Genomic DNA, 14,175 nt, shown 5'->3' on the forward strand with positions numbered 1-14,175 from the left:
GATAAACACCTGCGTAGCAAAGTCCCTCAAACACGCAGCAAAGTTAGCTTCTGGTTCTTCCTCTGGCTCTGTGTTGTTGTAGCTGGATTACATGGCTGCCTGGCCTCATCACCTTAGCTCTCGCACAACAAAGGAGCTACTCCGCCACCTAAGTACACAGAGCAGAGCTAACAGACCCAGCCAGCTCACCAGCGCCTACTGTTCCCACACAGAGGAAAAAAGAGATTGATTGCAGACTTTATTCTCTGTAGCCGCAGCTGCTCTCAAATATCCTTTCCCCCAAGTCTGTCATTCAATTCTGTGCAGCAGTGCTGACGCAGCAAGGTGGATAGACATCCTCTTTCTGACTCCATCACACATTTATACACGCAGCCCGCTCAGCGGTCACTCACCCACTGTCGCTCAGAAGCCGACGAGCTGAAACGAAAGCTCCATAACTTTAGACGCACGTCATTCAGGTTTTATTTCCCTGTGGTGTGTGTGTGTGTGTGTGTGAGTGTGTGAGTGTGTGTGTGTGTGTGTGTGTGTGTGTGTGTGTGTGTGTGTGTGTGTGTGTGTGTGTGTGTGTGTGTGTGTGTGTGTGTGTGTGTGTGTGTGTGTGTGTGTGTGTGTGTGTGTGTGTGTGTGTGTGTGTGTGTGTGTGTGTGTGTGTGTGTGTGTGTGTGTGTGTGTGTGTGTGTGTGTGTGTGTGTGTGAGAATGTGTCTCGGACAGAGACAAAGAGTGTAGCTTCAAGCCAGCAGACAACTATTATGAGAAGTGGGACCACCCCTCATCTGATGGACCCTCTTCAGGCTACCTCAGGCTGCTTATCATCCACCTCTCCATTTTCCAGAGGCGTTGTTCTGTAGCTGAGCCTGACCTCTGACCCCCTATCTTTGTTTCAATAACATTTCTACAAATGTTCTCCTGTGTCTTTCTTTTGTTTCTGTTTGTCCACGCTTTCTCAGTCCTACCTGTTGTTGTTTATTTTATTTTTTACCCTACCTATGTTGTGTTTTAGAAGTAGAAAACATAGCTGGTCATAATTGACACAAAATGTAATAATAGTAGAAAATAAATGTAAAAATAAAATATATACACAAAACAAGAAGCCTGTTTACCCATACCATCAAAGAAAACAAAAAAGAAATAAAAACGAATAAATAAATAATGTTAAAAAAAGTATGTTACCAAGCAAAATATTTATACTTAAAAAACGATTGAAGAATAAGTGGAAAAAGTGTCGTTAATAAGTAAGTGGGTCAGCATGCATTCTGTTCCTAAGACAGGAAAGAGGTAAATGTCTTTTTATTTTATTTCCCTTCATTCAGCTTGTAACCCTGCGAGGCTCCATTTTAGAGGATTCTGTGGCGACAACGGGGAAGCACGGCACAGTGCGGGGTCTGTTGCTCAAGGAGGTCCTGGAGCAGGTTGTCCCGGAGCTCAACATCTCCTGTCTGAGGCTGGCGCTCAGCACACCCAAAGTCACAGAGCAGCTCCTTAAACTGGACGAACAGGGGGTGGGTTATGTGTCTGTACTTGCCACTGATTGCTAAGCTTGTGTGATAAAACTTGAAGGTTGAAACTGCTTTCATTAAACACAGACTAAGTCAGGGTGGCGTAAATGACAGCATAAGGAAAACATATGACACACTTAATATGTGCTCAGATAAGTTGTATAAAAGGGTCTGAAATCTGTATCACTGATTAAGCGTTGGTGCAAAGTATGAAATCAGCAGCTAAAGCTGAGTGGAGCAGGGCGTAATATGTTTGAGCGTGACTGTAACCCTAAAAGCTTTAATGTTTAACCATGTTATCTCACCTTTTCTTTAATGGAGGCTGAAGTTCAAGGTGGAGGTATTTCTGCCCGGCTATCAGCTTGTTTTTATTTGTAAGGGTGTAAACGATAAAGTGTTACTCAGTGTTCTAGTGTATCCAGAAATAAATCTTACGTACTTTGACATTAAGTTGCATTAGAAGCATGTCAGATGTTCCCACTGTAGCGGTCCAGCTGTTTGTTTGTGTGATGGTAATTGTATCTCCTTCCTGTAGTTGAGTCAGAAGCACAAGGTGGGTGTTCTGCTGTGCCGAGCGGGCCAGAGCACAGAGGAGGAGATGTACAACAACGAGGAGGCGTCGCCCGCCTTCTCTGCCTTCCTGGAGCTGCTGGGGGAGCAGGTGCTCCTCAAAGACTTCAGCAAATACGCAGCACAGCTCGACACAAAGAGTGAGTCTGCATGAGAGCCCCGCTCATGCTCTACGTCCCATATATTAGGTGTTTTAATTCCCATGTTGGTCATTAGACACCGGAGACGTTTGAAAAAAGAAAAGGGCAATCTGTCAATCTTACTTTCTCACTTTACAAAAGGAAATAAAAATGTATAAATGAACATATATGTTGCCATTAACATTTTTCCTTTAAAAAATAATTAAGAATAAAGTAAAAAAGTAATTTAATTCACTTTTTTAATGAAATGCTGTTGTATTGACGGCTGCAGCAGCACAGGGTTAAAGATATACACCATGTTAAGTTCACTGTAATAGATTTCTTATTTAATTACCATCTCATAGATCATCTCTTAGATCATTTGTATCTTTTAAGTTGATAATGAAACAACATGAACAAGCCCATTTTCTTTTTTTTTACTTTCATCCATGTAGTAAATATACAGCAAAGTACTTAAGCTAAGACATTTGAGCAAATACAAAATACATGATAGACATATAAATGTCTCATCATACTGTGTATAGCTTGTTCACTGTCAAGCATTATAATATAGGCAGCTACATTCAATGCATGAGGAGATTCACTAAAGAGAAACAATAAACATATTTTCCCAAAGAGAACAGAGGCCCCAAGTTGTTGGTTGTTCTTTCACAGAGAGACCTGTTCTCTCACAAGCATTGTGTTTCATTGTAACCACAGAAAGAACAGTCCTTTTATGTCTGAATAAAGCCGCACGGAACATTTCTATATACGACACCAATAGTAGAGATCCCATTACTTTTATAAGATGTAAGAAGCCAGCCACGTTATTTCTTGTATGTCTTCTATGCAAGTGTCCTGATGCCAGTTTAATTACAATGCCAGTCTTTGAAGTATTTTGATCCCTAGAAAAACATCTGTTTGAACCATAAAGTGTTTGGACTCATCTGCAGTATGATGTCTGACATGAAAAATGAACATTTCTTTGCCCAGCGGACTCTACGGGCACCCACTCGCTGTACACCACCTATCAAGGCTACGAGGTCATGTTCCATGTGTCCACCATGCTGCCCTACATGCCCAACAACCCACAGCAGGTAAGAGCTTTGGTTGTCTCTCAGGCCGCCATGCTTTGATGCGTACAGCTCGAAAATTAAACCACCACTTTTCTTTCCTTTTCAACCGGTGACTGTCCATGGTTGTTGGTTACAGCCTCTTCTGTCGTAAACCAACAGCAAGAATTCATAAAGTGGAAACTTGTGACTTGTGTCACCATCTTCATTTAGAGTCTCTTTCTCCCTCTTTCATTAAGCCTCTCCCGTTTTTATAGTTTTTGTTCTTTTCTGTCCTCTCTTACGCTTTTATATTTTGGCCTCTCTCACTCTGCCTCTCATTCTTTAACGGGATCCGAACAGGGTGGGGTTCAGTAGTGAAGAGTTTTTATGTTCTCCCTCTTCTCTTTTCACTTCTTTAAATAAAGCTGCTTTCACAAGTGTTCTCCTGGGTGCTTTTCAGCCTGGGCTATGTCAGTGACCTACCTGTGTGTAACATAACATTTGCGTGTGGCTATCTTTTATAGTTTGCATGAGTGTTTGCGTGAGAGGCTCACACGGGTAGAAACATGTGTTCAGACAGGCCTTGTGAGTGTAAGGATTACTGTACAATGTGTCCGTGGTGAAGGCTATGGAGAAGTTCAAATGCCTTATATTTTGATATACTTTATTACCATGCCCACAGCAATCTATTGTTTCCTATAACCATTTCCATCATCCAGTTGAACATCTTGTACATTTTGAGTAAACGAGTAATGTTGAATGAAGTTGATTAAAGGTGTTTGAATAGTTCCCATTACTTCCAACTCTTAAACCAGAAAGTGCAGTTTTATAAATGGCACAATATCTCCATCCAGAGGTTGAGGGGGCTGCAGCAGAGAGGAGTGTTACTGTATCAGATGAGCCTGTAGGTGGCAGCATCTGATATTAAAATGACTTGCAGTAGATAAACGGAGGCGTACGGGTTGAATTAAGAATATAAATACTGTGGCTTTTTAAATTCACGAGAGGGAAAGAAGAGCGCAAGCACAGCCTGCACACTCATCTTGTATATGATGAAATGTTCAGCTAATACCATTTGACTAGTTGTATTCCGAATTGATGCTCAAAACAAATGCATTCTAGCAATAACACTTCATGTTTGTAACGACATTGACCACAACTTCCAGTCTGAGTCTGAGTGATGGATGCTCCTGTGGCACCATGCTGGAGAATGTGTGTATTTGAGGCAAAAATGGTGGGCAGGATTACATCATTGGTATTTTCACACTTCCCTCTGCTGATGAGGAGAGGATTGGCAAGCACAGCTCCGCAGACACAGCCTGCACTCTGTGCCTCTTACACGAACACAGATAGACGGACAAGCTAACACAGACACAAATAGCCCACACGGAATCCAAAAAACAAATTACATAAAGCGCTGGTTGTTGGTGTTGAGCGTCTTAATCTCTCATTTCCCTTGTCAGACTCTATCGTTGAATGAGTCCCTTGTGCCGATGTCAGTCATGTTAGCTCATTTCATTAATTAGTACTTTTTTTTCTTCTCTTCTTCCTTAGCTCCTGAGGAAGAGGCACATAGGAAACGACATTGTCACCATAATCTTCCAGGAGCCAGGAGCGTTGCCTTTCACCCCGCAGAACATCCGCTCCCACTTCCAGCACGTCTTTGTGATTGTCCGTGTGCACAACCCCTGCTCTGAAAGCACCTGTTACAGGTAAATGTTGTCAACAGAACCAGCACGTGTTTATGTTCTGGATGTTACAATTAGTCCAATAAAGGATTAGTTACTAAACTGAAAACTATTTGCTATTAAAGTTATAGTTAAGGGTGGATTTCAGTCTCCTAATCATGGAGGGTTTTTGTGTTTTTTTGTGTTTTATATCATATCAATAATTGATGTGGGTTTTGGGTCTGACAAAACAATAATAATAATACTAATAACAATAAACTTTATTTATATAGCACCTTTCATGCTTGACGCAGCCAAAAGTGCTTTACAAACTGTTCAGTCAATTTCATAACATTCATCTGCTACTTAGTAATTATGTATCTATTATCTAATATATCATTCCAATAACTTGTATATAGACTCGTATTGCACTATTCCACTTATTTTTTCCCACTTTTAAAAAAAACTATTTTTCTTTTTGTATTACTTTTCATATAGTATATTTTAATATTGTTTTAATATTGTCTGCTTATCTGTATTATTGTGTTGCATTGTTGGAGAAGCCTGTGACCTAAGTCTTTCAATAACATAATTACTCTGTAGCTATGTTAGTTTGACAATAACGAACCTTGAACCTTGAACCTTGAACCTTGAGAGTATGACAATGACAATAATAAATGAGGAACATAATTAAAAACAAGGTATAAACAAACAGAAAGAGTTATACCACTGAACCATAAAACAAACATGAACAGTGATACTACTAAAACATTCCAATTGCCCCAAATTATAAGCCAAATTAAAAAGATAGGTCTTTAATTTACTTTAAAAAATTCCAATTGAGGTTGCTGTTCTAAGATCAAATGACAAGACCATTAAAGATATTATCTGGCACTTTGAGAAACTGTGATGGAAATGTTTCTCTATTTCTAGCATTTATAGACCAAACTCTTAAAGGGCGTGTTAATACATACTAAAAACAATCTTTAGTTTTAGCCCTAGTTCATATTCGGGTATACATCTTTAAAATGACATTTTGTCACCATTCAAACCTGTGTCCCTTTTCCCTTCAGTGCTGCTGTGACGAGAATGAAAGACGTGCCTCCCTTCGGCCCCCCCATCCCCAGCGGCGTCACCTTCCGCGATCCAGAAACCTTTCGTAACTTCCTTCTAGCCAAAGTTATCAATGCAGAAACCGCAGCGCACAAGTCGGACAAGTTTCACACCATGGCGACCCGAACGCGGCAGGAGTACCTGAGAGACCTGGCGGAGAACTACGTCAGCAGCACGCCGCTCGACACCGCCGGCAAGCTCAACAACCTCATCTCCCTCGCATCTAAGAAACGTGAGCGCTCCAAGGCGAGAGAGGGGGCGGAGCTAGGGGCCGCAGGGGCCATCGCCTGGAGGGTCCACGCTCAGGACTTCAGCGGAGGGGGGACTGAGCTGCCCTGTGCCCTGGGTCTATCGGCTGAATACGTCCTCCTGACAGACTGCTCCACTAAAGAGGTGGTGTTTAACTGTTTCTGTGCGGACGTCATCGGCTGGAGTCCGGAGCGGCTGACGCTGAAGATCTTCTACGGGCGTGGAGACCACATCGCCGTGCGCGTGCCGGAGGGGTTTGCACAGGACATCCGGGAGGTGGTGCAGAGGTTAAAGGTGAGCAAACATCTTTTTTGGTTAAGACATATAGCTTTTGTTGAGTTGGGACTGTAGTTTGTTGTAGTATCTAAACAAACACAGTTATGTTTATATTTTATCATCCAGAAACACTGTGTTCCATTGAGGCCTAAAGTTTAGAAGTTTAGTTTAGAATTCATTTGCGTCCTTAAAAAACATTTAAATATATTGCATCCTCCTGTTTCCCATTTCCTCATTTCTTGACCTATGCTTGTGAATTAAGGCACAGTAAACATCCTTTGTTTGGTAACCTTAAATTAAAGGTAATTTAAATAATCCGGACTCAAATGTTTTCCCCACAGCACAAAAAACACCATTATTATTCTCTATCAAGTATCTGATTTTGTTAATATGTGATTCTTTGAACATTGGTGGAATTTTTTTCGGTTTTTACACCTCTGTTCTGCTTTTGTTTTTCTTTGAAAACACTCCTAAGCATCCTGGAAATTCAGGATTATTAACAAAATCCACTGTGAAAGTGATTACTAGAAATATGCAGGGTTGCTTGTCATCTTCAAAAGTATAATACAGTCCTAATAGATGAACTCACTTTTTAATGACGTTGTAATTACGTTCTCTAGCTGATAAGAAGCATTTCATATTGTGAAAATCCTTCTAAGATGTAATTTTATGATGTTTCCTTTGTTTTGAGGCACTTAGAGACATAAGGACATGATCATTCTGTAAATCTAATATTTACTTATTCCAATTTTGTCCCGTCCCTGGCCAGTCGTTGACGGTGGGATGTGAGACGGTGGATATGACTCTGAGAAGAAACGGACTGGGACAGCTGGGCTTCCATGTGCGCCTGGACGGCACTGTGGCTGAGGTACGGCCAGATGACCACCACACGAGATCTGGAATTTTCACTTACAAAGAATCTTGGCTGTTCGTAATGTGCCTGTTTTGCCTTGACCTTGTTGTTGGTGATTTATCTGCTGCAGGTGGAGGAGTATGGCTTTGCGTGGCAGGCGGGGCTGAGGCAGGGCAGTCGCTTGGTGGAGATCTGCAAGGTGGCCGCGGTCACGCTGACTCACGAGCAGATGATCGACCTGCTGAGGACCTCGGTCACGGTCAAAGTCGTCATCATTCCTCCGTACGAAGAGGGGGGGCCTCGCAGGTGTGTAGAAATATCTTTGAAGATGAACTAATGAGGTTTTCAAAAAGCTCTGGTGAATACAGATGTTAAGGCTGCAGCAGAGTGTTAGCAGGCTGGAGAGAGAGAGAGAGAGAGAGAGAGAGAGAGAGAGAGAGAGAGAGAGAGAGAGAGAGAGAGAGAGAGAGAGAGAGAGAGAGAGAGAGAGGAGAGAGAGAGAGAGAGAGAGAGAGAGAGAGAGAGAGAGAGAGAGAGAGAGAGAGAGAGAGAGAAAAGCATGGAAGAGGCCAGACTCCAATGCTCAGAGAGGATTTTGTGTGGGAGTGTGTGAAAAGAGGAAGCGATGCGAACAGAGAGAAAGAACGATGTGTGGTTTGAGAGGAAAAAGGTGGAATGAAGCATTTAGAGAAAAAAGAAAGAAGCGTTTTCATTTTTAGGGAATTATCAAAAAATCTGCCTTTCTTTGTTTCCCCATCCTTTATATCCTCGACTCGCTCAGCTTACTATCGCCTCACTTCCCCTCCTCCCACCATCTATTTCTTTCCCCTGCCGTCATGCTTTTCCAACCTTTCATCTACTCACACGGCCTTGACAAAGACAGAATAACGAGACCTATGAGACGCTGATGTGGTGCTACATGATGGTGATGTAGGTGTGTGTGTGTGTGTGTGTGTGTGTGTGTGTGTGTGTGTGTGTGTGTGTGTGGTGTGTGTGTGTGTGTGTGTGTGTGTGTGTGTGTGTGTGTGTGTGTGTGTGTGTGTGTGTGTGTGTGTGTGTGTGTGTGTGTGTGTGTGTGTGTGTGGTGTGTGTGTGTGTGTGTGTGTGTGTGTGTGTAGTCATTGTGGCTGGTTGTGTGATCGCACAGTGGTTAGTATCTTTACTGTTGGAGGCAGTTTAATTACACCAAGTAAAATCCCTTTGACACACACACACACACACACACACACATATACACGCTCTCTCTCAAGTAGCAGCTGATAATTAGAGCCTTGCATTTCCCCCCCCCCCCCTCTCTCTCTCTCTCTCTTGGACTCGTTTGCCAATGTGTGCCAGGCAAGCAGATTGCATGAGATTAAGGCCTGGAATCTGCAGGAGAAAAAAAAAGAAGACCTCAAAAATAAATAAATAATATATATCACTGAGTGGAAGTGATTAATTAAAAATGAATGCACTGAGCGAGTGAAAGGGGGAGAAAGGAGAGAGATAGAGAGAGAGGCAGGCTTTATTGAGCTGGAGAGGCAGAGGAGCGCTCGCTGAGGAGCGAGGTGGGTGGAGGAGAGAAAGAAAGAGAAAGCGGAGTTGGAAGTGTTTTTCCTTTTACGCTCTGACTCGCCGCCGTGCTCATGCAAGACGGAGGGGTACAGAGGGGGAAAGGCGTGATGTTGTCGTGTTCGACCACGTGCGCAGCTGTCGCCTCCGCTGCTGTGATGGAAGACATTTGTAGGCTCTGCTCTCGCTAAGGTTTGTGCTACTGCTATGTTACTGTATGGATATGTAATGGTAGTATTTCTTGATTGATCAAAGCCTCCTGACCACGTGTTGTGTTCATGGATATTGTTTTTGGTACTGCCATTATTCTTTGTTCTCTACTACTATTGTTATTTTCTACAGATGTATAGGTGTCTGTTCTTTTATCTCTCTACAGTTTATGTTTGATGTTTGACAGTCTTGTTACAGAGCAGATGGACGGTTTATTGTGTCCAGGCTCTACGGTTAATCTAGGCTGCACACTAAAAAAAATATATCTTCTTACTTCTGCTGGTATCTATTTAGCTAATTTGGGTGTTTTTGTATCTGTTAGTCTCAGCAACTCAGTCTTGAGGTGAATTAAATTGAAATGATTGATTTATTATAATTATAGCCTAGAAAAAGCATTATTTTGTGCATTTTTACTTATCTTTAAAAAAAACTACATTTTTCAGAATATTTCAAACTGTTCACAATGTACAATTTATTTGGAAATATTTTCTGGTAAAGAAAATGCCGCTTACAATTTGTTGCTGTTATTTGACTTATAGCTAGCCACTAGCGACACTTGACAGAGCCCACCTGTATCTCTTAACTCATACACATTCATATAATTAAACAGGTCATTATTATTCAAAAAATACTGCTGTGCAATTGTCATGAGACATTCATACTGGATAGGACAACAACAAGTATTCGTAGTTCAAATTATTGAAGTCAGCCTTAAGCAAAAATGTTTTAGACTCAAAAATCATAATTTTTTTGTTTGTTTCTTATTACAGTAAAGGAATATATTTTAGCCATTGGTCAAAATAATTGTAATATAGGACAGTTCCTTAGACTCTTTCAAAATTGCAATGAATATCATAAAAAAAAAATCGGCATATGACTGCCATTCTCTCTCTCATCCCTTTTTCCCCCCTTCTCTTGGCCTCTCATCTTAAATACATCCTCTATGCATATTTGATGCATTATGCCCTTACTTGTCAGTTGCTGTGTGAATGAAATAATGATGAGTAAAACATATTTAGGTTGGGTATCAGGCTGGAGTCCACAGAGTTGATTAATAAAGCTGCAGAAAGGATGCTGCTGCTTTTTACTGAGCTGATCCAAATCATGGTGGAAAGGTGAGGATGTTTGAGTGTCAGGCTTCTGATCCCCTTGTGGTGTGTCTCCTCAGGGGCTGCACAGAGGAGTATGAGATGAAGACCATGGAGCAGAAGCCAGAACCTGAGCCTCTGGCAGCCGGCTACAGACCCTCCCCTCGCCCCACGTGGCGATGGGACAGCCCCCCCATTCCTCCAGGGCTCCACAGTGCCCCCAACCAGCAGCGCTGGGCCCCCATGGGCCCTCCACCTCCTCCCCTGCCCCGCTCACACAAGACCCTGATGCCTGTTCCCTACCGGGAGCCCCAGCACCTAAACTCTAAGAGGTGAGACTCAGAATGACGGTGCACAATGTATTTAGTATCATTAGATTACTTAAAAGACCCAATTGGGTTATTTTGTATTTGCTGTGAAATCCTTTTGGGGGCAATGTGATAAAGGAGAAAGGCAGACAATCTATTGAAAGAGATTAGGGGTAGGACTTGGTGTGGCAGCATCAATATCTTTAATTAATTTATCTGGGTTATCTGGTAATGATAATTGATAGTAACCTGATGTACTCTAACAAATATGTATATTAAAATGAGCAAAACAGTTTGCTGATTTTTATTAAAACAGGTTTGTAACGTAACTTGGTTGATCCTCTAAAACTAAATATTCAAGAATTTCATTTGAACTCTGCTTAGTTAAGGTATTGTCCACTTTGATTGACAGGCAGGTGGCTTGCCGCTAGCTGTCTGCTCTGTAGCATTTTATAACTCAATCTAGCAAAATAGCTTCATGTGTTCTAGTAACACCCTCTCTGTGGTCTCTCTGTTGTTCTGTTGGTTACCGTCTCCCTCTCTCTCTCTCCCCCTCTCTCTCTCCCCCTCTCTCTCTCCCCCCCTCTCTCTCTCCCCCCTCTCTCTCTCTCCTGCAGGCCGGTGAGCTACCCAGAGAACCACTACAGCCTGTCTCCTGCAGGGATGCTGCCCTACAGGAACCCCTCAGCCAGCTTCTCCTCGCCCTCCTCCGGCCTGGTCGGCCTCTCCCCGATGGGGCCGCCTGGAATCACACCGGGCCCCTTCGTACGCTACAAACCCTCCCCCGACAGGTGTGTGTGTGTGTGTGTGTGTGTGTGTGTGTGTGTGTGTGTGTGTGTGTGTGTGTGTGTGTGTGTGTGTGTGTGTGTGTGTGTGTGTGTGTGTGTGTGTGTGTGTGTGTGTGTGTGTGTGTGTGTGTGTGTGTGTGTGTGTGTGTGTGTGTGTGTGTGTGTGTGTGTGTGTGTGTGTGTGTGTGTGTTGTGTGTGTGTGTGTGTGTGTGTGTGTGTGTGTGTGTGTGTGTGTGTTTGGCCTTTTGTTTTCAGACCTCCCTGCCGCTACTCCTGTAATCTTGACTAAACATGTCCGATATTACTCATTACAACAGTTTTGTGTGCTTAGGGGTGGATTATCTGTGTTCATGAGATGAGGCAGAGTAATGTGTTCAGATCTGCAGTTAGACGTGTACGAACACACTGTCTCCCTGAGGAAGGATCTGTTGTGTGGGCGGCTCTTCCTCACTGTGTGGAGGCTGGTAACATCTCACCCAACCGGAGAAATGTGTTTTATTCAACTGCCATCAGGATGCAAAACAGAAACTGAAATTCAAATCCAAGCTCTACATTTTAAGGGCTTTCTTAAGAGAATAATTTTAGTGTGTTTTAGTTTCAGTTAGGAACATATTTCCTTCCGTCTGTGTGCGTGCGTAAAGTCAGGACATAAAACTACTGCATGTATACATCTAATTAACTCACATTTTTCACTAGTTGCATGTAAATCATGTTAGTATGTATGTGTTTATTAATCAAATGCCCTCCCCCTCCTCTTATGATCCTATATGATGTGTAGATATGGAGCAGGACAACGCCCCCTGCTGCCGTATGAGCCTCACCTCAGTGTGGACGTCACCTCCAGTGGAGAGTCTTCCTCAGGCTTCACCAGCCAGGAGAGCACTATGGAGCGCTGCAAAACAGGTACACCACCTTTAAAAACACCTGCCATCACATGACTCCGCTTTTTAGAGCGTTAGCCTTCTTTCGCTCTTTGTTTTTTTTGTTTTGGCCTGCAATATTGTCCCTTCGATGCACTTTCAGGTATTATCCGTTGTCGACCTCAGCAACCTGATGTATTTTAGCGGACTAGTTGAAAGGAAAGCTGACTAGCTGGTTGACATAGTGAAGAAGATCATTTTTTGGTAGAGACCAAAAACCGAGCTAAAAGAGATTGAATCATTTTAGACTTGCATTCATCAGGTGGCCAAAACAAGACTACTAATCACTGATTAAAGTTGCTCCAAATTTGCTGGCAACTGTTGGCTGTGGCCAAGAAATGTAAACACAGGTTGTAAGTTAATCATACTTGACCTTAACTACATTTATTGTGCGTTGTATCTTTGCAAATGAATTACACTCACTTGTATGTTTGTGGGATGGTGACATGGTGAGAATAGAAAGTAAAAACAAATGTACTTAAGAGGTGTTGGATTATTTGTATACACTATATCAAAGTGCATTACCAAGATATCAGTATTCAATTGTTTAAATATTATTGTTATCAGTACACAGAGTAGATAGCCGAGTAGAGATGACGGTGTGATTGGGTGTGTTGGTGGTCAGTGTTTAAATGTGCTATAAGTATTTAATCCTCTTATCCAACCATGGCGGTTCAGTGTCATTTGCTTTAATCCTCTGAGTGTCTGTGTGTTTCTGTCTAGAGCCCCTCTGGCACATCCCAGCGTCGTCGTCTCGGGGGCCGGGTGGTGGAGGGGGGCAGAGGAGACCGACCAGACAGGATGTCCCGGGGAAGGACTCTCCAAACAGAAACTCCAAGGTCAGACATATCACCTCCCGCTCTCATTTCTTCTCTCCTTGCCTGCCTGAGTGTCTCTGAATGTTTCTCTCTTGTCCTCTACAGGGCGAGACTCAGTACTCGAGCCACTCCAGCAGCAACACTCTGTCCAGCAACGCCTCCAGCGGACACAGCGACGAGCGCTGGTTCGACGGGGGACCTGTAGGTGACCGCGTTCCTGGGGGTTGCCTTGGCGACCCAACAGAACCTGACCCAGACCATCTCAACAAGGGGGGGTCCAACGACAGCGGCATCGACGCCTCGACCCATTACAACAACACCCGCCTCGTGAACATGCCCAACAGCCACAAGCCCTTGCAGTGCTTCGGGACGTACGGGGGGGGGCAGGAGCTGTCGGTGGGGAGGAGTAGCGGCAGCAGCGGGGAGGGGAGGAGGCGGGAGTCGTCTCCCATCATACCAGCTGCAGCCAATCAGAACAAAGGGTACCGGACCAGGACGTTCCCGCCTCCTGGATCCAGCGCTGAAAAAATGGATGCTTTCAAACCCAGGTGAGACGCCGACTCTCTGATGTGATGCATCTTTTATGATATCATTTCTCTAACATGATACCTTAACCTTTAATGCTGTTCATCTTAATTGAGAGTGTGAATATTAAGCTTTAAGAATGAAATGAATGAAACAGCCATTATGTGCCACCACAATAGTATGACGACTCTATCTTTAAAGGGTACATGAAGGATGCAAAGCAGCTTAAACCTGGTGGAACACACAGCTGCATCATGTGATCCCTTCTGCTCTTCCTTCCCCCAACATTATAAATGCATGCAGACATAAGGCACACATGCGTTCAAAGGCTTCGTCCTCTCTGTGTTGGATTAAAACCCTCTGTGTTTAAAGCCTCAGTACAACCGACTGTGATGCTGCAGTCTGTGCCTGGGGTGTTTAGAAACATCAACAAAATATAGATATTAGGTCAAAACCGAAGGACACTGATGATTCATCGCAGGTATTGTGAACAATTTGACAGATGGTTTTGATGTTTTGTTTTGGTCAGAAGGTTTCAAAAGAAAGACTGCCTTCTAAATGATGAA

At 43.2% G+C, this 14,175-nt stretch overlaps 1 protein-coding gene across 3 annotated transcripts in view; it reads left to right on the forward strand.

Annotated features, from left to right (window-relative positions):
• The window catches only part of sipa1l3 (signal-induced proliferation-associated 1 like 3), a 70,449-nt gene that overhangs the window by 50,600 nt on the left and 5,674 nt on the right, over nt 1-14,175 (forward strand). For all 3 annotated transcript variants that reach the window (XM_079676584.1, XM_079676582.1, XM_079676583.1), the window contains exons 6-17: nt 1,313-1,501; nt 2,034-2,208; nt 3,181-3,284; nt 4,797-4,954; nt 5,983-6,565; nt 7,317-7,415; nt 7,531-7,706; nt 10,330-10,581; nt 11,175-11,348; nt 12,125-12,249; nt 12,990-13,105; nt 13,190-13,632. In XM_079676584.1, coding sequence (XP_079532710.1) covers nt 1,313-1,501; nt 2,034-2,208; nt 3,181-3,284; nt 4,797-4,954; nt 5,983-6,565; nt 7,317-7,415; nt 7,531-7,706; nt 10,330-10,581; nt 11,175-11,348; nt 12,125-12,249; nt 12,990-13,105; nt 13,190-13,632 — 2,594 coding nt within the window. The remainder of the gene's footprint in view (nt 1-1,312; nt 1,502-2,033; nt 2,209-3,180; nt 3,285-4,796; nt 4,955-5,982; nt 6,566-7,316; nt 7,416-7,530; nt 7,707-10,329; nt 10,582-11,174; nt 11,349-12,124; nt 12,250-12,989; nt 13,106-13,189; nt 13,633-14,175) is intronic.

Source organism: Notothenia rossii (assembly GCF_949606895.1).
Source record: "Notothenia rossii genome assembly, chromosome: 4".
Lineage (NCBI taxonomy): Eukaryota > Metazoa > Chordata > Actinopteri > Perciformes > Nototheniidae > Notothenia > Notothenia rossii.